The 25300-nt window shown below is 40.6% G+C and overlaps 2 protein-coding genes across 5 annotated transcripts; one reads left to right on the top strand and one right to left on the bottom strand.

The window, feature by feature from the left end:
• Positions 1 to 1515: 1515 nt before the first annotated feature.
• On the bottom strand, positions 1516 to 19019 carry zgc:91976 (uncharacterized protein LOC492359 homolog). 4 transcript variants are annotated; one of them, XM_034551910.1, is made up of 6 exons: positions 18831 to 19019; positions 5979 to 6836; positions 5757 to 5874; positions 4464 to 4617; positions 3415 to 3581; positions 1516 to 3049 (listed from the first exon to the last, which is right to left on the bottom strand). In XM_034551910.1, the coding sequence occupies exons 2-6, from the start codon at positions 6587 to 6589 to the stop codon at positions 2873 to 2875; spliced, it is 1227 nt and encodes a 408-aa protein (XP_034407801.1). In that variant the 5' UTR covers positions 6590 to 6836; positions 18831 to 19019; the 3' UTR covers positions 1516 to 2872. The 4 variants fall into 4 exon arrangements, with proteins under 4 accessions (XP_034407801.1, XP_034407802.1, XP_034407803.1 ...); XM_034551911.1 differs by having other exon boundaries at positions 18755 to 18849; XM_034551912.1 differs by lacking the exon at positions 18831 to 19019 and adding an exon at positions 18759 to 18828.
• Positions 19020 to 21377: 2358 nt separating this feature from the next.
• On the top strand, positions 21378 to 25300 carry LOC117743932 (multiple inositol polyphosphate phosphatase 1-like). The gene is made up of 5 exons (XM_034551909.1): positions 21378 to 22005; positions 22092 to 22286; positions 22907 to 23004; positions 24110 to 24240; positions 24617 to 25300. Exons 1-5 carry the CDS (start codon positions 21432 to 21434, stop codon positions 24993 to 24995), a joined length of 1377 nt encoding a protein of 458 aa, XP_034407800.1. The 5' UTR covers positions 21378 to 21431; the 3' UTR covers positions 24996 to 25300.

Raw genomic sequence — 25300 nt, 5'->3', positions numbered from 1 at the left:
TTAACTTTAAACATTTTGGCAGTCTTAAAAGGCCCAGAAAACCTCCTCTCGAAACCGGATGCTAACTTCTCTTACAGAGGATTTACCAACATTTAAATCATAATGTGATGTGGGGTTTTTTGTTCATCAAATCTGATCAGAATATACCCATACAGTCCTGATGAGTTTGATTACAAATACAATGCTGTTTATATCATACATACATAAAATACATTTCAAAACACCCGGGTGGATGAGAAGAGGTTACAAGACTGAAGCTTGAAACATCAGCGTGTTTGAAGGGTTAACGGGAGGCCCCGGATGAGCTACTTTATTGGAGGAGGGAACCATGTCACACATTTAAACAAAAACAGGACGCAAGAACACGTTTAGGAAGGAGAGGCCACCTGGTCCTATTTATGCAACTCAATATGTCCATCTGCTGGCTGTTAGTGGGTCTGCCATGACGTCATCTTTTGGCACAATGGGTTGCCACGAGAACGTAATCTGCTGCAAGAAAGTCAGATTGTGATGCATCTGAAAAGAAGGACACCCACGGCAAATAAAATACATTTTAGTAAAAGGTTTTATTCAAAAGCGTCCCAAGTACAATCCTTTATCATATCTTACAAATATCTGGTACACACACACACACACACACACACACACACACACACACACACACACACACGGGACAACGTTGGTGAGAAGTTTAAAGAGGAATATTCGAGGATAACAAACGTTGAAAAATAAATCCCACTTGATTGGCAAACAAGAAGACCAACATTAACTCCAACGTTCATCCTCATCAAACCCCTCAAAGCTAGAGAGCCGTGTTTGAACTGTTAAAACATGAGCTCAAATCAAAATAGGACCGATTGTGAGGAACCTGCTGTGCTCTTAAAATCTGAGAAACCGTTCTGTTGAAGTGAAATAATTGGACAATGCTACAGGTCATTTGTCTCAAACAGTAAGACTCCTTTTGGGATTGAAAGGTATCGGCTTCATGAATTGGAAATAATGTTATTTTCTAACTTACTTTAATAGACAACATTTAACTTTTTTTTAAAAATCACATCTGTATTATTTATTTGGGATTTGTATAAGATAAAGCTTAGTGCAGTTTCTCTTAATCAAAGATTATCAGTTTAATTTGAAATTAAAGTTTCACAAAACGTTAAATCTCTCCCTATAGATGAATTTGTGCAAAACCTATTCTTTACAGTTCAGTCAGTCACACAACGAAATGCAAAAAAACAAGTCAACATGTAAATGATTAGGATTATCAATAAGGATGCATTTTCACATTAATGGAAATCAATGATATCCTGCACACGTGGTCAAATATATCACCAGCTCTTTGCATTATGCTTCAGCTTCTTCCCCACACAAGTTCCATAATGAGTGTTTGCTACTTCTAGTTTTGGCGTTGCACTTAAACTGGAAGGTAGCAGCTTGATTTAGTGCACGACAAACCACACAAAGTACACACAGATTCATTACAGACATGCTCAGAAACTTTAGCTGAAGCTTCTGTTTTTTTTTGTTTTTTTTAAATACTCTTGAGATTCCCTAAACTCAACACGAGTGTTGACATTTAACATTTTCCTCTAGATCTCATCACCACCACAAAAGGTTACACAACCAGACGGTAATGAGGAGGAATCCGATTTCAAAATGGGACTCAATGTGGGGAACAAGAGAGGAGCTCGCCGTCTCCTGAGCGAGAGACACCGAAATGATGCACAGACGTGTCCTGGTCCAGAATAACTTAACTCTGCACCTTAGAGACACATCTTCTTCAATTTCCAATCAGGCAGTGACGTTTAGCATATTCTGTAGTGGTGGAACGTAAAGCTACCAGATAATGTAGCATCAATGATCAGGCTTTGAACATGGCTGATGTTGGTTAAAGACTGATTGGTAAAACAAGTAATTGATCCAGACAGAAAGGAAAAAAACAATTAACAGCCTTTTTTTCCCCCTCGCTAGAACCGCATTAACCAACTAAGCACAAACTGACATCATAAAGCATCAATAAATAAACGGGACATTTCACTCACTGCACTTAATTTTGTGAAAACCAATCTTCTGGTAAGGCTGGCATAATTGTTTTTACATTCATGGGAACGAGACTGTTAACTAAGTACCACCTCGTACCGCGGCGCGGTCACACCCGCAGCAGAGAGACACAAGACACATAGTACTTGAACTGTTTTACAATCAAGCTAGAAAGGCACTGGAATTATGTTATACCACATTAGATTCTTATGCTCTCAGTTATCCATCTTGAAAAAGGTAAAAATCTAAAAATCTTTAGTTGGACATCATTTACTTTTGAAAAATAAAGTTTGACATACTAAAAAAAAAAAAATAGTTTTTGCACCTTTGACTCATTTTAGCAAGGACAGTTTACAAAAAGTAATTTGCTTTAAAAAAAAAAAAAAAAAAAAGAAACAACGAAGAAAATGGCATTTTGGTTATCAAATGATTGACAGTATTTGCACTAAAACTCTTGTCAGAACATGAGGACATTAACTATGGTTTTGTGTAGAGAGGGGGAACGTTTTGAGTCCTTGTGGCCAGAAATCTTTGAGTTTGAGAAGTTTGTCGAAATGCTTCATAAACTGTTGTGTGGTCCACGACGAGGAAAATCACACAAATATAAATTAGTGCTCTGTGTTGGCAATACTACCAGGAGAGAAAGACAGGAGAAAACAAAAAGAGAAACAAGGTGGGTCACAGTGCTACCAATTTGGACAGGGATGTGTTACGAGAGGGGAAAGGACAGCGCTACATTTAACAGGGCCATCTTTCATGGGTAAAAACCGCACTTATGGAAGTCATAGTCCTTGCTTGCTTCGACAAGATAGGAAGGGGGGGTTGGGGGGGGTCACTGCATGTCCAGTTTGCTGTACTTCACACAGCGGTTCCACTGCAACGATCGCCATGACAACGGCAGCTGATAGTTGCGAGGGACCGTGCCGTTCACGTTCTCCTCAAAATATTGGAACAGTCTGTACCACCACACGCGCGAGAACAGGTTACTCTGTGACGTCTCCTTCAGCGACTGAAACCAAATGTAAGAAGACACAAATAGTGTGAAGGGGGTCTCAAATTTCCTTTGCCAGATAATTTTTATCCTGAGAAATATAATTGACATTATTCAGGGCCTGCTGTCCTTTCACAATGTCCGCTGTACTTTCTGTTCACATGGACTTTTCCACGTACATAAACAGAAGTGGACGAGCAGGAAATCTCATACAGCTGAGAACAGCACAGGAACTCACAGGACACGTTTTCCCACCCGGTCACCCCTCTTTGTGTACATACGCTATGTGACCTAGGTCCTAAAATACAGGTTCCAGTTCATAAACCCTTGTGCCCACTCATTTTACTTTAATACAAATTCCAACTGAGTCATGTTGCACTCACCTGCTGGTTGGCCATAGTGTGGTACCACCAAAAGAGGCGTGTAGTGATGAAGTATGCAACCACAACATCCACAGTGTAGTGGTCATGGGCCAGAAGGATGCAGAAAATCCCAACAGCGCTCAAGCTCCAGCAGAACCAGTGGTACCACCAGAACCGCTTTGGGGAATCTGCCAATCAAACATAAGAAGAACAGCAGTGTTAATAATACACACATGACGAACCCAGCAATATCAACTCTAGAAGAAAATTCTTTATAACAGATAATTGGGGCATTAGGGCCAGTGGCCGTCTTCTAATTTGTGGGAATACATTGTATTTGGACTCAGAAGTTCAGGTGGGGGGGGGGCCCTGTGGCTCTTCTGAAGAAATATAAACCAAACTGTTCTCCTTTCTACCACTAGATGTCTCTGCTGTGGTGGGAAAGCATTTGAGTAGCATGGGATGTAGTAAAGAACTGTGAAAGCTTTAGAAATGTAACAATGTCTACAACTGAACCCTGCAGTTAAGATGCTTCTGACTTCTGATCTGTGTGCTTAGTGGGGAACAAAGTGGGTGTGCAAACCAAATACGTGAGATAAACAGAAATGTGGTTAGAGAACAGCGCAATGTCTTACTACACTGATATTAACAGCTGTGGAAGTGGATTGCGCAACCATTTCCTCTACACTTCCCTTATGTCTACATTTCTTGATACAATTTAGAGAAGTGTTGCAAACAGGAAAATGCAGATGTTAGGGTGTGGGAACCTAAAACATCAGTTATGAAATGGAGCATTATGTTGAAATAAATGTGTCTTTTAAATGCCGATTTCTGAATCAACCAATCAAGATCGGCACAGCTGCGAGTGCCGATCTTAGCCTTCAAACGCTTAGGGTTTAAAAGCCATTTCTGAAAAGTACATTCTTTTGAGTGTACACTAGTTTAAGGCCAAATACATTTGTAAATATAAAAATAGACAGGAGGTAAAATAAGAGTCATATGTGGCTTCAAAATAAAAACCTGTGTGTTCATTCTTACTTAACCTATAGTCTAGACACAGTGGAACTTACACTCCTTGATGAAGAGGTACGTTAGCGTTAACATGACGGTGTGGCCACTATACAGATAATCTCCACACATGGTGTGGGAACCTGTGATGGATAGGCCCCCACCAGCAATCATCTTCATTATTCTCCTCATCTGTACCTCCCAGTTTCCAAGAAGCTGAAAGAAAAACAGCCAGCCGTTACAAAGCTATAAAAACTGACAATATTACTCATAGCTGCAAAATAAATATATGATTGTGTCAAAGTGGAATGCAGGAGGAGAGAGACAGAGAGAGAGAGGGGGAGAGACCAACAAGAGTGAATCCAGATTTACCTGTGAGGCCACGTCTCACCCTAAATCACTTGCTTTTGAGGTTTTTTAAGCTTTATTTTCCTTCCAACGCATGAAGTTCTCTCACATTTGCTACAAACATTGCATAGGGTGATCCCATTACAGAGCTATCTGGTACCCTGATGCTCTACTTTAGAAAATGTTGAAATACGCTGAAAATGACAAATGTAGTGAAGTCTCTTGATATTTCCTCTAAAATATAAAGTATTAGGTTTTTTTTCTAATGAAAAGTAGCACAAAGTCCAAATACTCAAAGTGTTTTACAGTAAATACAGTACTGTGGTGGAAGATGTTACTTCCACACTGGAGGCCACAGATTGTTTCATGTCTCCAACACGCCAAGGTTTTAACCATGATGACGACTGCGATCCTCAGTTCCCCAACTCTGACAATTTAAACAGTTCAATCTGCAACAGCAAGTTTAGATGCCTCAACTCAAATTTAAAAGATAGCAATACTCTATGAAGCTATTGGTTTCAGTTTTACTTTATTACTCAAGTCAATATCATGAACACTACAAATATTTAAAAAAGCTAAGAGATGCAAGGACGACACAGACTGCATCTATTTTCTAATCTACTCTCACCGGGATGGATTTATGAAGAAAAACACAATATTTAAAAAAGCTGTCACAACAGGAACACAGTGGCTTTAAATCAAATTAAATGAACCTGCTTTCCTATCATTTGCAATATTACAATAACAGGACCCATTAAAAAGTGAAGCAACCCCTCAAAGCTCTTCTGACTGGCACAAAAGTGGACATGCACATATCTTACAATCAGTGGTCAGTGGAGAGCACTCAGAGGCTCTCCGCTTACAAAAGAGATCTCGTTTTTTGCTGAATTTGCCCATTCAGCACGTTTTTGCCTGAAGCATTAAGAGCAAGTAAGAGAAGCCTTTCATGCACAGCAAACTTACAATGGGGAGATGAATAAGTGTGTGTGTGTGTGTGTGTGTAATACCTTGGGAGAGCATTTGAAGTGCATCCCTGGAACGGGCAGAGTGGTAATGTACATTGTAATACACCGGTACAGATAGAGTGTGCCCACAATGAAAAAGAATCGCCTGCCTACAATTGACCTGGGAAAAACAGACAAAGAAAAATATTAAATAGGACCATTTCACTTTGCTGCATTTTAAATTATAATAAAACATACATACACACATACACATATAGACTGTACCTGTGCTTGAGTAGCATCCACTGTATCAGCCAGAGTCCCACCAGCAGCATGCCGTTAATCTCACAAATGGAGAAGGCCCACTCTACCCTGTTAAACAGGTCAAAGAACTTATCAGGTAGCGGTGGGGTGTGCTCCTTTGGTGGTACTCTCTCATGAACCACTGAAATGACGACAGTGGTGGTAACAAAGCACACCACCGCATAGGCGAACGCTATGCCCGTCTTGCCCCACTCGACAGGGAACGAGGTGCGCATAGTCTCTACTGTAGGGATGGGGATGTGGACCATCTCCATCCTGGCCTTCATCCCCAATGTGCCATTCCTTTGAGGCTTGCTAGTCCCGTTAGGTAGCCCACCCGCATGCCCGTTTGCATGGCCATTTTTGTGAGCCTCGATGTGGGTCTCCATCTGCAGCGTCTCCAGTCGCTCCAACAGCTGCTGCCCGCCATCAGACGACACCAGCGAGATGGGAGGCATCTGTAAATCTGCCTCGTTGAGCCTGAGCAAAGCAGGGCCGTCCGTCTGACGGAGGGAGTCTATGTACTCCGGCATCCCCTCTTTGCTCAGCCAGTCAGAGACGTCCTCTGCTGACCATGCTGCCACCTTCTTCATCTTGGCCAGTGGGCAATGTGGAGAATTAGGGTCCTCACACTCTGGAAAGTTCACAAGAGGTTTGGCAGTCTATGGGGCAGTGGTAAGTCCTCTCCAATGTTGGTACATGGTGTTTCTTGCAAGAGGAGCCCAGTCTCCTCTTGAAGTGATGGGAGGAGAAAGTAGGCAGCAGTGTCACGGCTGTCGTCACAGTGGCCTCCTTTGGCTTTCTTCACCTCATCAGCTCTTCCCCACATGCACTGCACCCCTGTTTAAAGAAAAAATGAAATGCTGTGAATCAGAATACAGTAAAGACTGCCATATCCACTCACAACTCTACTGGGTTTAGTCATGGATCGGATGCCTGGTCAGACCTGGAAACTAGTATGTATTTTCTGAATGACAGAGCAGCATGACGCACAGGTTGGTCAACTTTGAGTAACTGAAATTCATTGATGAAATCACCTGAGATCCATTTCACAGAAATGAAATGAAACATCTAATTATTCACTTAAAGCTTTTACAACAGCAAAAGTATGAGGCCTCTTATATATATATAATAATATAATATATTATCTTAAATTGTCCAGTCCTGCTTCTTTCAATTAAGAATAATCTCAAAAATCAAACCCATATTGTCACGCTCAGATCTGGAAAAAGTCATTCATGCACTCATTTTCTCTCGACTCGCCTACTGCAACTCCCTCCTTTCCGGCATAAATCAAAAATCAATCTCCCGCCTCCAACTAGTCCAGAATGCAGCAGCTCGGCTTACGACTGGTTCTAACAGACGGCATCACATTACTCCAGTCCTGGCCTCTCTCCACTGGCTCCCTGTTAGTTTTAGAATTGATTTTAAGATTTTGCTGCTCACTTTTAAAGCACGCCTGGGTCTGGCCCCAAGCTACATCATTGAAATGTTAGCCCCATATGAGCCTTAGATCCTCCGGTGGGGCCCTTCAAGGCCCTTCAAGGCCCTTCTGGCCGTTCCAAAGTCAAGGCTTAAATCAAAGGGTGACCGTGCTTTTGCCATCAGAGCCCCTCGACTTTGGAGCGACCTACCTGAGGGAATAAGACTAGCAGAATCAGTAGCTTCTTTTAAATCACTTCTTAAAACCCATTTTTATAGAACTGCTTTTAAGTGATGTCGTCCTTTTATGCAGTTTCCCCTTGTTTCCCCTATTTTAGTTTGTCTGTTCTGCTTTATTTTGTATTTGTAATTTTCTATTCCGCTATTGTGTTCATTGCCTCATGTATTTTCTGAAATGTTTACTTGTATTGATGTTATGTTTTTACCTTGTAGAGCACTTTGTAAACTCTGTTTTTAAAGGTGCTATATAAATAAATGTATTATTATTATTATCTTATCCATCAGTAGGTTTCATCTCAGACCCTCACGAAGGGGAGATAGTCATACATCGCGGCAACACCGCTTTGAACACAAGAACTGTATGCAGTGGTACTGTTGAGCTACCCACATGAATGGATTTTGGTTTAAGACCACTATTATTAGGTATAGGGTGACAATCCGCCAAACCAATGGGGCTTACAGATTGTTTGCCTACTAGTATTGCATTGTGAAACAAACGCGACTGAACTTCTGTGTGTGAGGATTCTGCACCTTGTGACTTTATAAGATATGATATGTAGAGCACTTTAATGACGCGCTGAACAGGTCTATTGTAACACTGACCTGTTGTTAATGTATCTGACATTTGCTGTTTGGGACAGGTGAGTTTCTGAAAGGGCTAACTAATAAATATATATCCATCTACTCATAAAACAGTGAGTGTGAACTGCTGTGCTGTTTGAATTGAAGACACTGGAAAGTGATAGATGGGAAGAAAAAAGAAAAGTCAGTGATTAATCATTCATTTGATAAGCAGAACAGAGACAGGGCCACAGCAACTCACTTTGAATCTGTATCAAAGTCAACTGACCACGTAACTCGGGTTACTTTATCAGTTTAAAAATCGCCAAAACTGTAAATAGAAAATACTAGCCGACCAGTTCCTTCCAAGATTAATTCTTAACTTGGCTGTTGCCTGAAGCACAGATGGAAAACTAAGTCAAGGTTTAACATTAACAAGGGGATGAACTCACATGTGCTGCATATCATGCGTTTGTTTATTATAGACCGTGATGTCAGTGGGGGACACAGGGTGGCCCAGCTTGTGTTCGGGGGAGTGTGAGGTACAACTGGAGGCTAGTCCTGCTCTACTGCATGGATACGAGGAAGGAGAGAGGATGGGAGGGGAAACAGACTGCAAGAAGGAACTCATAAATCAGAGTGAAGGTCAGTGCCGAGCACTGAGACAACCCCACCCCTGTTAAGTGGGCAATCAGCCAGGAGTTAGGCCACGGCACAGCCAGTTGAGCCCAAAAGCAACTAAATACACTGGCAGGCTGGCTGGTTGGCTGGACAACAAACTGCACATCAGTACCTCATCTCACCTCAGAGGCCTGTTCATTTGGGTCAGCAAAACAGAGCCGAATGAAAGGGCTATACGCTGGGTCTTCTACAACTCTGGCAAAACCTGGCATCAGATTTATTCTCGCTGACGTCTGGAGAACAATTTGACCAATTACCACAATTCTAACTTCACATACAAACACTAAAAAGCAAGTGTAAAAATAAACATATAGATCACATTCAAACAGCACAGCAGGAGAGTCCTTATGCAACAGCTTCGCTACGTGACATCCCAGCTGTGTACCTTAACAGAGTGTAAGAAGTGCAAAGGAGAGCAGTATTTAGTGGAAGCAAAAAAGAGAAACTGAGACAAAGAGCACTCGCATCAGTCTGCTAACAGTATAGGATTGAGACAGATCAGAGATTAGCTGTCACCGAGTCAGCTGTGTGCGGAGGACCTTTGGTCTATGAATCAGCTTATAGCGTGCTCAGTGTGGAAATAATCTCACTCAACTGAACCGGGAGTAGAGAAAAGAAAAAAAACCTTCAGAGCACTATTGTTTGAGGGCAGAGGACTGCAGAAACAAAACAGAAATTCTGCTTTGAGAGTCCTAAGATGTTGTGAATTGTTATACAAGATAAGAGAGAGAAAAAAAAGTAAGCTACTCCCTAAAAATTTTGACCATGAAAGCCTTGTTTCCCTTCCGAACTTTAGTAAATATAACACCACCAGAGAAAGAGTGTTGAGGGAATAGGCACCGAGGTGAATGTGAAACGATAGTGGTAATGACATAATTTGTTAATTTAACTGAATCTACTTTGTCACAATTGTTAGTTTTGTTTGAGTATCACTACAGGGCTTGCTCAAGGGCACCAGCGGTGAAGATACTGGTGGGGCAAACAACTTTTAAAAAAAGGAGGCCTGTTTGTATCCGACATTAACACTCACTTCACGTTACGATTGGCCAGCTGCGCCGTGGTGCGGGAAGAAACAGGGTTTGAACATTGTTCTAGCTCTCTTTTGTCAATTTCAGAATTGAAACATTGCAGAACCTGAAGATCTTCAGAGTCACCACTTTCACATCTCTTTCTGATGTACACCCTAGTCGAGCGAAAATCTCACCACAGATTTAAAAGCGGATATGCAAGTGCTGATAGCAAGACGGCTAAACTAGCTGTGCTTACTCAAAGAACTAAAAAGACTGTTTTAAACTCAAAACATTACTGCACCTTCACTTTCCCTTCATGTGGCAAGTCTTTCATCACAGAAAGTTTGGTGGGGCCAAGCGGGAGAGGGTTGGGTGGTTTCGCACAAGGCTGTACACATGTGATATCGCCAGAAAAGATCCCACCCAGCTGGGAGCAACAATATGTCAAGCCGACACAAACATAAACACATCATCTGTAGCCGATCTCTAGAGAGTGGTATGAAGATGACTAATTCACATTAGCTTTGAAAGGAGAAGAGGAAAGTGTGAATGCGGCCAACCATAAGCAATGAGAACACAGACCAACATTAAAACCAAACTGCCTCTGCTGCAACAAGTGTCCTAAAGACATCCAATAACTAAGCGTTGACTTGTGTCAATATCAGCCGGGATACTCTGTAGAGTTTATTTGTCTAAAGAAACCTGTTGGGCTACGACTGAAGCTTTTTGATCGTACTTTATCTATTGCTGCACATTTGACGTTTTCTTTTTTGGCCCTACAACACTTACAACTTGTGACAATGGAAATATCCCAGTGAAATGAATGGCCTTTGTCAAAATTGGCAATAGACACGTGAAACACACACACACACACGCAGGCTTTACAACATCAACTGGAAACGGTATCCAATTTCTGACGATGCTGTAACCTTCTTAGGTAAGAATAAGTCAGTCATAATAACGGCTTTTCACAACAACAGCATGTCTGTGCTTGAGCTGGTTGCTGTATTAAATCTCAAACCATTACAGTGTTTCCACCAAAGGAACCCTTATGAGAGACTAGATGAAAACTTTATTTCAGCAATCTTAAAAACAAACATACGTACTTCAGCGTGACATACATTTGACCCTCAAGAGATTTCAAGATGGGAAAACAAAGATCCAGAAATGTGCAGCAAATCAGAAAAGAACAAGGATTAAAAAAAATGTAATTACAACAGAACAAAAAAATATGCCGACGGCATAAAGATAACAGTATCTAGTTTGTCACGCTGGACGCAATCTGACAAATACACTGATCGGGTCAATCACTATGTGTGTTTTTAGCAACATATGTTTGATATGATATGAGAGTTGGGGTTCAACCATAGTATCAGATGACAGTGAATTGAAAAGAATATTTGAGATTTGGACTGTTGGTTTAACGAAACAAGTAGTTTAAAGACATCCCAGTGGGCTTAGACATTTATTTAATGGACAATTAATTGCAAAAGTAATATGAAGATTAATCATTAATTGTTTCCCAGAAACAGTCCTGTACGTCAGCGGTCCCCAACCGACAAGCGGACCGGTACCGGGCCGCAGAGATAAAAAAAAAAAAAAAAAAAGTTTCACTTTGAAAAAGGACCGGATACATCTGTCTGTGCATCTGAGCCTCTCATGAGGTTATGAAATACGTCACACATCTCAAGCAAACCCACAAGAGAGAGAAAATTAGTTTTAAAAAAAAAACAATGTCTTTGGAGAGCTTCTTTGTGAAGTGGGTTTTCTGCAATGACAGCGACGAAAACTAAGTTATGGAGCAGACTGGACATAACAAAAGACACCTCGGGTGTCGTTGTCTCCCATCACCCCGAGATGGCACCGGCTCGTTGCAGATAAACAAGCTCAGGGCTCCCACTAATTCGGCGTCATGGTGAGTTGTATTTCTATGCACTTTATGCCGGTCGTATCATTTTATTAATTCAGATTTTATTACGTCATATTTTTCACCCACACTGTGAAGGCCGGTCCGTAAAAATATTGTCTGACACGAAACCGGTCCGTGGCTCAAATAAGGTTGGGGACCGCTGCTGTACGTGATTTAACTAAATCTTGAAAATTGACAGCTCATGTTGCGTTTCACTAGAGAGGCACGATCAATCGACTGCTAATCTAAACCGGACGGTTTTCCGCTTACTCCCAAATAGACGCGTAGTAGTTCTCGCCATACGGTCCGCTTGGAGGCCGCATTCTGCACATGCACTGGATCGGGGATTGTTCTAAAACTTGAACTATCACAACTGCAAGTCCAAAATAAGCCATAGTGGAACAACCATAAAATATTAGGAACAACTGACTTAATGACAGTTATTAGCATGCTGCTCAAAGTAATCGCATATGTAATCTTGTCAAATTTAGTTTTGGTGAAAAACATGAATGGATACAATTGTTTGAAGGAGATGTTCTCACACCATTATACCAAGAGAGAAAATTATATTAAGTTTAACATCTTAAAAGTCGCTCAAAGCAGCTTATTATACCCGATTAGGCTTTAAATGTTTTATTTTAAATCTAAAAATAAGAAAACAGCAATCTGTCCAGCTCTACATTTAAAATGATATGTATGCATGGGATGCTATTACACAAACATGACTAAATATTTGAACAGAGAAGATATCACATTACACAACCAGCAATGTCAGTCACATAAAAGCAAAACAACGATGATATTTTTAAATGCCATGTTTGCCCTCTCCCTGCCTTGTGCCCCAAGGGTGTTGTCCTTTTCTTTTAGTTTGTATGCAGCTTTTGAAAGAGAAGTATCCCTTTACTGGGTTTATACACCTTGTAAGAAAAACTGACGATAGGTGAACAATATGCTCTCACCTATATCCCTTTACACCTATAGTTCAAAAACGACCACAGGCGAACTCAAGGCCAATATTTACACTACACATGCCTGGTTAAGGTGACTAGGGTTAAAAATTAACTAATGTATAGTAGTTCAGTTCTATTGTTAAAATACAATTAACTTCAGCCACACTTTATACAGAATGGGGCTTTAGCTCCTGCTAAACTACAAATGTGTAAATCTGTGGTAACAAGCACTCATTCAGCAAATTTGGTAATGCACTTTACGATGCTCAGCGACCAGCACTACATATCGCCTGACAGACTAAATGAAACAGTGTTTGGCTTCAGCGAACACAGAAGAGATGAATAACATGCTTGGAATGTGCAGCATTTTTTAGATAAAAAAGGGTCAACTCTTCTATAATAAATTTTTAAAAAAAATGTTTTTTTAAAAACACACAAAAAACATCTCAACTTACTCACCATGGAGATAGTTTCAGTTTTTCCGTTTTTTGTGCCACGATTTTGACCCAAAAAAATAAATGTTATCAGTTGACCACCAGGACATCTCAAGCAATGAAAGAAAAGTATTTTTGTTTTAAAAAGAATCTTTCCACTTACAAATACTTACATATTAGTAAATGACTGTTTCTGTCCAAGTGCTCTGCTTGTTACCAACTCCTACGAATCTTTAGTTTGCAGCAGGCAATATATATATATATATAATAAAATCCATCAAATCACATAATTGCATCACCTGTATGATTATGATGTTGTGAACACAAGAAAACTGTAGATTGAAGAAAACATAGCTTTGGATCCCTCAAGACAAAAATCCTCATTAGAACCTTTAAAAGTAGATTAGATTTAGCACAGGCAGCAATTTTACATTTTTAAACTACGCCTACACTTAAGGTTCTGCTTCTAGTCTTAGTTTTCCACAGTCAAGAAATAATGTGTGTACTCTACAGCTTCCTTGAGCAACAGATTACGCTTCAGTTCAGAAAACAGTGACCTTCAGCAATTAATCAATCTGGCAGGTTGCCATGCACACAACAAGCATGAAACAATTCCTGGAGACGCCAACGCCAACCTTCTTTTGATCGCACATACATATTAGATAAAAATCATTCCATTTCCAAGAAATGTTTTTATTAAGATATTAATTATTAAAAATGAGGTCTTGACAGAATCACACAAGCGATTCAGAGCAAAAAACAAAGTATGAAAAATTAGGAATGGAACACTGAGGTCTGATGACGGCCTCAACTTAAGTAGGACCACAAACAACAAGTTCTGATATTTATTCGTGTTAGGGTATAATGACTCTAGTCATAACAGCTGACACCAGAAGCTCAAAACATGCATTACATAACATCCTCCCACTCATGCCTAGGAATATTCACTTCTAATTTAGTCAGAAAACTATACTACAGTTGTAGAGGGAGGTTGAAAATAAAAAATGTTTTAATGACGTTTAATGATGTTTTAATTTAAATGTTTCGAGTGTGGACACATTCAAGTGTCGCTGAACTGTGATGAAAAGTCCCTGATGGACTAGGTTCATTTTATCGCCTGTATCGTTTATACACAAATTAAAACTACATTTTGACAGTGTGGTATCTTTTTTTTTTTTATTCTTTTTTTTTTACTGTTCCAACATAAAATAAATTTTATGCAATAATATTTGTATTTAGATTTGCCATTTTAATTCCAGTCAGTTTTTAATTTCAAACAAGTAAATAAATACCTTGATTCCCTCATCATTCATCTCTAAATGAGTTAAAGTAGATAACATATTGCGACGTTTTCCTGTTTCATCATGTTAGGAAACCACTATGCTGATCTGTCCATACATATTAATACGATGAAAACGCAGATAAGACAAAGTCTACCATGCCATAAATCTTTGAAATGTGGTGTATCATAAAAGACTATAGCAACCCTGCCATCACAAAACAACATTATTTCTTGTCATTTGGTTAAATAACAGAGCCAACGGTGAGGATGAGACAGGCCATAAAGCATGGATGGCAGTTGGAGAAGTCTTGGGGGAGCTGAGCTCAATGGGTACAACAACCAGTGTACTGGTAGGTGACATCTGCTAATGAGAAAACCACCTGTGGCTTTATGAGTCACTGATTAGGACGTCAGGCCCCGACATGCCCAGAGGACCAACACAACTTGTGTTCAACTCCATGTGGTGCAGACACATCAGAAAGGATATCTAGAAGAGCACTAACGAGACTCATTGTCATCAGGGAGTAATTAGTGTGAAGCAAAGCATTTAGCCCATCTTTTCATACATCAACTAAAAGGTCTGTCAACAAGACCAACAGCTTAAGACTTGTAATGACTTTGCAGGTTTCAGCAGAAAGATGCAATTTCCGAACTGTATTTTTCATTTCATCATTTAACTTTTAAACACAGCAACACGGGCCATTTTAAAAAGGTGCTAAACTCAGAGCAGATTGAGGGATTGCCTTCACATGGTGATGGCCGAGCGGGCGACTAGAAGCTAACAGTGCTAACGACGAGTGAGAGAGTGGGCTTTATCAGTATGCCGTTATCAGAGGTAACCGCCTCAGTGCAAAGCACCTATTAGCTTGCCCATAGGTGAACTCTCATGCACTTACATGTGGCCTGGCTACAGAAACAAAGCCCATAGAAGACTGTGTTGGGATTTTTCATGACTGATATGTTGTAATTTAAGAGCAATTGCTCGCACAGCAAAGAGTTAGTCTTGCGCAATTTTCTATAAAGATGCCATCCATCGTACCTCTTTGATGACAATGTTTGACGAAAGATTCCATGGCACCAAGACAAATACCCATTCTCTAACAACCAAAGAAAAACAAACTCCTCCACCGTGAACTAGTGGTTCATCCTCTCCATTTTGTTTCAAATATGTTATCTGAACCGTAGAAACGGTTGCATTATCTAACTGTTAAGCATAAACCAATCTTAAAAAAAGGTTAGTTGTTGTCATACTGAGCGTTATCTTGTACAGTCACAGATGGTAATAACGAAACAAGATTATTCTACAGTGCATTAGCATTGGAAAATGTTTCTACACAAAAGAGGAACATCAGAACATTAACATACAATGAGGTGAGTGGAGTTCCATGTTGCTGTGGAACCAGCAAGTAAAGGATATTGAACAAACCATCCCTCCATGGGATTCTTTTGTTCCCGCTTTATAATTAGTGTCTCTTTCACATGCACACTTTGAAAAAAACACAATTGTGAGCACAACATGACACTGGCCTGCAATTGGCCAAATTCAAATCAGGTCTACAGCTTCTTGGGTATTTACTGATGATGTCACACTGGTGTGCCGTTATTGATACCAAACACCCTGAGAAACTCGATTCACATAAAAGGAATGCAGGAGGAGCTAAGAAACAAGTCAAGCCAGGGGGATACCCCGCTCAGGTGTAAGCAGGCTAGACAATAGCACAAAACAGAAAGCGGCAGCTTGCACTACTTAACATTCTTTACCAATACTCCCACTTGACACCTTTGCCTTATCCACATGCATCAGTCATGTATATCTGGATTATCATATTAAATACACATCCTTTCCAATTGTCAAACCTTTCCAAGTCTGTTTGGCTCCTTCATTTATTCAAACAAAGCCCAGCAAAGTCAGAGGATACGAGATGTAAAAATGCCCTTATGTCCTGCAAGTACTACAATTTAATCTCATGCTTTGAGATGATTTCTTTTCTGAAGTACACAAAAAGGCTACATCGAAGTTCTACTAGCCTAGATTTCCAAAAAGCAGTTGTAGGACACAGGAAATGGGGACATCATGTGAGGAGCAGTAAAACTCCATGTGTTTCTAATTATGGCAGAAACAAGATTGAAGACAGAAAATATAGTTTCTCTGGAGGAAAGCCTACGATGGAAATCAAATCATCAATGGCTAGCACTCGCACTGTAATACCATTCACTAGAACAACAATCAGGCCAAGGCCATCAGCCAATAGCATTACACCCAAGCTGTGGTTTGAGTAGAGGCTCAAGTACGCTGGGGTAAAGCAGACACATTTGCAAATGTGTTATTGTTTCAAGTATTTCAAGTGTCAAAACATTGAAAGACCCACACAGTACTTCTATTATGTATCCGATACTGTTTTGTTACTTATTTTTAAATAAACTGATATATGATGCATCAAAATACTTATTGGGGTAATATTACCACGGGTCTACACACTTTATTAATAGGTGTTAATTCTATTAATTAATTATATGAGCATTAAGGTCATAGTTAGTGGCAATGTTGTACACTTCCACATTATATTGAGGTGTCTCCAATACACCATCTTCTAATATAATGTAGTCCAGAACAACAACACATTCAACTGTGTCCTCGTAATAAATATATCATTGACAAAATATACATGATCAACTTTATAAAGATAGCTGTTATGGGACTGATGTTGTATTAGATAGCATAAGATTGTAACCATTAAAGTGGCCACTGAACGTTAACCTCCTTTATTGTCACTACATGAAAACTAATTTGGTCAACTGGATGAAGAGGGATACAGCCTTGGCACATATATATTGCTGCACATTTATTTCTGTGTTTTCTTTTTCTGGCCCTACAATACTTACAACTTGTGACACTGGGGAAATGAATGGCCTTCATCAAAATTGCCAGAAGTACAGACATGTGAATGAGATGCGAGAACACACACAAACAGTGCACGCACACACGCACAGGGAGTTGGTGATCTAAGCTAATGTTGACCAATATGTTTGGGCATGACTGTTTCCCACGGATAAGTCATAGAGTTTCCTACAGAATACTCCTTGTTTCCACTTGTTGGTCTGACATGCTTTGCTTTGGCAATGAGGCTTCCTCGGCAACTGAGCTGGATGCATTGGTGACAATAACCCCCATTGACTCACTTTTCCCCCGTTGCCACACACTGCAGTCATACTGTTTACGTCTATGAAAAGTTGCTTTCTCACCAGTTCCGCTACACAGACATCTCTCTGTTTATTTCAGTCAATGTCTCTGTTGGCTCATCCGTCTGTCCGGGCAGATTTACTGTGGCCCGAGTGGATCTGAGCGGTCATACATCGCCATTTGTCGTTTTTTTTTTTTTTTTTTTTTTCCCCAACGACGCAACTGTTCAAACATACGTGATCACGTTTCCCCCATAAAGGGCCAAGGGGAGGTGTTAATGAGAGTTTATGGGGTAGGGTAGGGTGGGGGGGAGACCGTGTAAAAGCAGGTCACCCGTTCCGCCCTTTTCTCAGGCAAATAACGTCACACGACTCAAAACCCACTTCGACCGGTCACCACGCCGAGACAAAACACATGTTTGACTACCACCAATACTCGAGGTGAACACGTAAAGAGACCACAGCTGGGAATATGTTAGTCGATTCGCTGCAACGTTAGTAGGCGCAGCTGCGAGATAGTGTCACATCAAAATCATGGCTGACACAGGTGGCTTTTTAAACGTGCTGCGAACACTGATTCCCTTGATTCATACCGGGGTGTACCACTGTGGCTTAAAAGAGCTTAGCCTGGCCACCTAAAAATAGATGGGCAAGCTGGCGTCTTCAGTGTTTCAGAGAGCTAGCTCGTCAGCTAAAACACAGCCGGGCTCTTGGATTTCAAGCGCGATATGGGGGGGGTAACGGTGAGCTAACGTACGTGATGCTGGAGTACAAGACTGATTTTAAAATGTATATATGTATTTGTAACATACATATTAACCAACACACAACATTCAGATTAATTTAGCGCGAGCTGAGCTCAGCTCCTCTGCCAATCACGTTGGATTACCGATAACGGGAGATGATGACAACTGATACAATGTTTCAACACAAGGCCAGCGAGCCGCGTTGGTTAACGTCATCTAACGTTACATTTGATCACGAATACTAAGTCTGTCGAACAGGGAAATTCGGTAAAAAATACACAATACAACGGCGTTGAACCCGGTTTGTGGTGCAGCATAATACATGAACTAACAGTTTCCTTACCTACCTCACCCAGGGCTGAGCGAGCTCACCGGATATGTATATATGTCTGCTTTCGACAAAAGAGTAGTGTAATTACCTGGCCGTCGAAATGTTTCAGGACTTGTCTTTTAAATCGTGGTGGTTATCGCCGCACTCTGGTGTAAAATCCCTCTATGGTTTTATCCGGTGTTTTCATGGGTAGGCGGTTTGGGACTCGAGAAGCTGGGAGTTCCCTTCATACCGTCACCCGTGCTGCCTTCACGACCATCAGGAATGTGGTGCGATGCCTAAGTGTCCGTATGATAAAAGTTGGCATACGGTGTGATGGGTTGCAACAACACAAACAAAACAACACCACTATCAACAATGCATCACATAGCATATTTATTTGTCTTTATTTGGTTGAACAAAGAGCCAACAAACTATTTAGACATTCGAGCTGTTGAAGTTGTGGCACAGGGGGAGCATTTGAATGCAGCAACAGTAACACCTACGAAGAAAATGCAGCGTTGGAAGCGCGCGAGACCCACCCACTCCTCATTTAAAGCCATCTATTGGTGAAGGTCTGAGCACACACACTATTTTAATATAATTTATGCTTTGCAAATAAAGCTATAATCAAACAATAAAACATGGAGAGATTAGCATTCTGAAATCAGAAGCAGGTTCAAATAATAGTAATTAGTTAATTAGATCAGAATACTACACTTTATATTTTCTGGTAAGGGCTTGTCAGGAGAAATAAGGGGACAATGGGTTATGCAATGGATCGAGCAGCAATATTACAATATTACAAAAAACGTTTTTTTAACAGCATAAAAGAGCAAACTGTTGCACACCTACCTGTAGGTCGACAAGTGTGTATAATTTCAATATAGGGTCACTAATATAGTACAACATATAAACTGATCACTGATCAGTCTATCATTTTTGATAAGACAGGGTAATTGAGTTGGTCTATCTCTTTTCTTTTGTTTAGTCTGATAGATCATTAACTAATGCTTAATTTCTATAGGTAACTTTACTCTTGAAAGGTAGGGAGGGGCCAGGTTGTTTAGGGCTTTGTAGGTGATGAGTCATATTTTAAAGTCTATCCTGAATTTGACTGCCAGTGAAGGTTGCGTAGGACCGGGTTGATGTGTTCATAAGGGGTCTCTTTTAATCCCTAATCTGTTTAATTTGGCCTTTTTTGCTGTGGAAATCATAATTGCTGGACTGCCATTTAGACCTGCACAAAAAACACAAATGCTTGTTATAGACCTTGACGGGTCATACAACTCTTTAAAACCAAGCACAGGCCATGACTTATTTTAACAGTACAGTGTAAGCTTTATCCAGTTTTAAAACACCTTTTGCAAACGAAATATGCCTGCATCTTCTCCTCACTACTTCTGCAAAATGCATATTGTCATTGTCACTTACCTTTCATACAGCACAGAAGGAAAACAGACCAAATCATCCAGGAGGCGCCCAGTCTCGGGACCCCGCTTTACTTTTAGTTCCTGTTTTTGTTCAAGTTTATAATGTAGTTGGCCACAGTCTAATTTTCCTGTGCAGAATAAACTAAAACTGAAAACTGGAATGTAAAATAATAGAGACTTGAGTATTAATGAATTAATCATAATATCTAGTAGAATTGGATGGAATGGTGGTTAAACAATCAGTAATTATGTATGTATTAACAGAAAAAGAAAACAAGTTTGCAGTGAGAAATATTTCAAACTTCCAGTTTGCATTTAACTAAGTAGTTTTTTTTCATTAAAAATGTTGGGGGTTTTGCACTTTGGAGCTCCTGCTGTATACATTTCTTAATGTCAGTTTGACATTTTATAACATGTATGTGTAATGCAGGCTGATAGATATAACTCAAGTGCCATAGGGTCTAAGTATTGAAATGATAAAGAATACATTAAACTTTTAATCAAATGTATATTTGATTTAAAGACATAGACGTTATATGAGTCTAAGTCTGGAAAAGCAAAAAATAAACGTAGACTAAAGTGAGATGCACCTTTGTTTACCAAACAGCATGGTTGAAATCTAACCGGCAGACAAATGAGAGGATAAATAAGCACCATAGCGACTCATCAATAATGTGATGTGGATAGTGAAATTAATGACAAAACAGAGGTCCATGAACCTTCACACCACTGCACTATGTTGTGCATGAGGACACACTTCGCTCAGATGTCCATGCAGCATCTTGATGAGTAGACTGCAAGCTCTGTGGTTAATGCGCTACTTTGTTCTGAAAGTGGAGGAAATGGCACTATAGTAACTGTGATCAAGTATTGCATACAAGAAGGTTGTCAAACCAGGAAGTTGTGGTAAGAGAGTAGAACACCTATTCCCTATAAGCTAACGCTGTGAGATATTAAAGCATTATAAACAACAAGATGTGTGTGAAAGTAGAGCCAATTTTATAATGTTGGAAACATTATTAGAAGGAACATTTAGGAACTGGAAACACAATATACCTTGATAATCTTCTGATGTATTTTTCTTTTTACTGTTTGAGGTTATCAATCAATGGCTGTTGTGTAAGTATGTGTTTTCACTTCAGCATATGATTGGAGGAAATTGGAATGAACAAACTGGATTGGACTTTGCTCAGTCCCATTTATGAAGGGACACAGATGTTTCTGGTTTGGAAAGGTTTTGGAGACAGCTGCTTTTCAAACCACTTCTTGTGTGCAACATGTTTCTTTGTAAATGCACAGCCTTTCCTCTCCTCGTTTTCTCCTGCTGTTTACTTAAGGATGTGAATCCTGAGGAAAATACGGATGTACCAGCAATCTCTAAATATTTCAACACGAAAGGTAGGTACGAGGAAGTGAATCCGTATCTCATAGAGGACATACTCGCTGTAAACAGATCCATCCTGCAGCCTCCATCTGCACAATGTCGCCAAATACATCTGACCGCCATCATAAGACACGGCACGAGGTACCCGACGAGCAAAAACGTCAAGAAGATGCAGAAGCTCTACGAGTTGGTCAAGAACATCGCCCCGGGCAAAGAGAGCTGGCTGCGTGAAATCCAGACCCAGTGGACCATGTGGTACACTGAGGACATGGACGGCCGACTGGTCCAGAAAGGTGTGAACGACCACAGGCATCTGGCCGTCAGGCTGTCAAAGCTGTTCCCCTCACTGATTTCTGAGGAGAAGCTCAGAGGTGGATTCATCAAATTCATAACCAGCTCCAAGCACAGGTGTGTCAACAGCACACTGTCCTTCAAGGCAGGACTGACAGAGCTGTGGGCTATTACAGGTATCACCACCATCAGCTCCAATACATATGACGATCTACAACTTGTGTACATTCTCAATGTAACCTGTCGCCTTTTCTCTACCCAGATATGGAGTTTGACCACGCAGTGAACGATGCTCTCATGAGGTTCTTTGACCAGTGCACCAGGTTTGTGCAGGAAGTTGACAAAAACCCTTCAGCTCTGTCAGAGGTGGACAAGTTCAGGCAGGGACCAGAGATGAGGAGGGTCACGGAGAAGATCGCAGACCGGCTCAAAGTCCCCTACAGTGACATCACACAAGGTCATATCAACAGAAGCACTGCCTTTGTGTGTTGTGTGTCTCAACATATTGACATTTTATCATAACTCTGAAGGATTCATGCTCTTAGTGGTCCAATAACTCTGGGTTTCTTAAATTACTAATTCAGACTGTATGCACTTTAAATGGGTCCCAGGTTTATTACAGGTGTATGAAATAAGTAATTCGTCAACATTTTTGCCTTTAATCCAAGCCTTGTAAATGTACAACATTGAATCTGTGATTTAAGTAGCAATTACACATCAGATTAAACACAAAACAACTAACGTATAGACAGTGTTAGGGAGTATATATACAGAACATCTCAGTGATCATGGTTTACACTAGGAGCTAAGTGTTGAGGCCTCTGCTCCAGGTTGTCGTGAGCCTTATCATTTGTGACCTTGATTTAGTAAAGGTGCAATAATGAAGTGACTATCTAAGTGTTTAATCTTTAAGATTAAGACAAACTACTTTCTGATCCACTGTACTGTTCTTGTTGTGTACTTATTTCTTGTTTATCCTATATTTTGAGAGGATGTCACTTATCACAGATCTTTAAATGACTGCGTTCCATGCGTTCTTTAACCGCTAAACATTTGATACCGACCTCTCTCCTGCAGATATGCCGAATGCGGCATTTTACCTGTGTGCTTATGAATTTGCAATCAAGGCAGTGAACTCCCCCTGGTGTCAACTCTTCGATGAGGATGACGCAAAGGTAGGAGTAATTCATGCTCAACTGTATGTTGATTAAATGTGGCAGCAGTAACTGGTTTGTCTCATGTTCATTTATTATTACGTCATTAATAACAGAGACAACAATGGGGATGTTCTCCCGCTCCCGCCTTTTTCACAGGCTTTTGTCACAGTCGTCAAAGCACAGGTTGTACTAATGACATTAACGATGGCTCTGATCTATTACAGTGTTCTAATAAGACGTGACAAGGTGCCAATGAGCCAGCATAAACAATACCAGGACTCTGAGACTGAAGCAGTTAAAAGGAACTCCGCCATCATTGATTTATTCACGTCTGTGCTTTTTCTTCTGTGACGTGTCAAATTGTATATTACACACTGCTGAAACAGCCCGACGTTTCAAGGAAAACGCGTTAACGTTGGCAGCAAATGTATAGTCTGATAATTCACGACCACAAATGTATTTACTTACAGAGCTCTTCATCCTATAGAACAGGATGTTTGCCTACTCAAGCACGGAGGCTAGTGTAAGGCTTATGTATAGGCTAAAAACAAAGTGGCAGTGATGCACTCCGGCTGATCAGATGGGCACTTTAAGCCAGCTAGAAGAGCACTTTCAGGTCAACCAGGGGCACAACAAATGAACCGACTATTGAAGCCAACACAAAGCAAACAAACAGCCATGTCTAATCTAGTATTGAGGTACACAGCACCCTCGACAGGATTACAGATGCACATTTGCTGAATTCTGCAATCTGGCACGGTTCATTAAATTGTCAATTTAATGTTTGAAACTGTACATAGTCCCTATTTAAATGAAAAATGAATAAAAGAAACACATGAGACAAATAATTTAGATTTCATATTTTGCTTCTTTCTAAGGAGTATGCAATGAAAGAGAAAAGTGACAGAGCATGCCTTCTCTGTTTAGCCACACCATTAATTCACTGATAACCATATGCAAATAAGAAATTGTGTCTTGTGTTACAAGCTGACTTAACACTCACGCAGCTTGAAATATTATCTCACAGAACGCAAAAATTGCTATTTGGGGAAATTGTTTAGACAAACTCTTCGTGTAAAGGTCATCCACACACAAGCTACATGTGAACTACCTGCACCAACAGGTCATGGATTATGCAAGTGACCTGAGGGAATTCTGGACAAGAGGCTATGGTTATGATATCAACAGAAAGTCGAGCTGCATTCTCTTCCATGATGTGTTTAACCGGCTGAACGAGGCAGCCAACGAGAGCAAGTAAGTGAGCTTGAAATAACCTTCCCCCTCCGTACAACTGTGGGTTATACTTGTCAAAGACTTTGGTGAAAACCTTCAGTGGAATAGATGAAATATCACCATTTCTTTATGCTTGTCCCCTAAATGTGGTTGCTTTGCTGTTGTCAAATGTTAAGTACCAAAAGACTAGTCGGTGTTCTCTCCTTTGGTTACAATTATGGAGGTTTAAAATGTGTATTTACGCAGATATAGACGAGAAAATAACTGTTATAAACACAAGATTGCATATCTTTCTGCTTTGTAGGAAGTGTTTTTTTGCCTTCTCTTGTATTTCATTTACACTTAATTCTATGAAATAAGCTATGTTGAATCCTGAACCCCATGTGGTGTATACCAGGGCTGGGCAGCAGGTGACCCAAGCTGTGACAGTCCAGGTCGGCCATGCCGACACCCTCCTGCCACTGCTCACCCTCCTGGGCTTCTTCAAGGACAGCGATGCCCTGACCTCCACCAACTACGCCACGCAGGCCCAGCGCTCCTTCCGCACCAGCCACATGTTACCCTATGCAGCTAACTTACTCCTGGTGCTGTACGACTGTGGCGAAGGCGACCTGAGACTGCAACCGCTGCTCAACGAGAAGCCTGTGACCTTCCCCGGTTTGACGAGCCAGTCGGCCTCCGTGCCGCTCTATCAAGACGTCAAAGATCACTACAGGGAGCTGCTCCAAGGCTGTGACTTCGAGACTGAGTGTCAGCTGTTCAAGAGCCCTGCTTAAGTCTCAGCAGACAGGCTCGATCCTGGAAAAGAGGCATTGCAGTGGCTTTATTCTCTCTTTTTTTGTTGTTGCTAAACAGAACAAATATAATGCTCCTAGCATGAAGATGTTACTGGTTGAATGGGGATTTTTCTAAATGCTTTGCTTTTGAAAATTAAAATATGAATGCTGTCACATTTTCAGGAGGCACTTTTGTGTTTTTTGAAACACTGAATTAAAAATAAAGAAATTCCTTAATGTTTTTGGGGTTTTGCTGACATGTGTCTTTCTTTCTTTCAATAAAAATAACTGTAATGTAGAAAATG

The sequence above is a fragment of the Cyclopterus lumpus genome, chromosome 15, assembly GCF_009769545.1.
Source record: "Cyclopterus lumpus isolate fCycLum1 chromosome 15, fCycLum1.pri, whole genome shotgun sequence".
In the NCBI taxonomy this organism is placed as follows: domain Eukaryota; kingdom Metazoa; phylum Chordata; class Actinopteri; order Perciformes; family Cyclopteridae; genus Cyclopterus; species Cyclopterus lumpus.
Note: the sequence above shows the minus strand (reverse complement) of the source record. Positions and strands in the feature narration are given on the sequence as shown.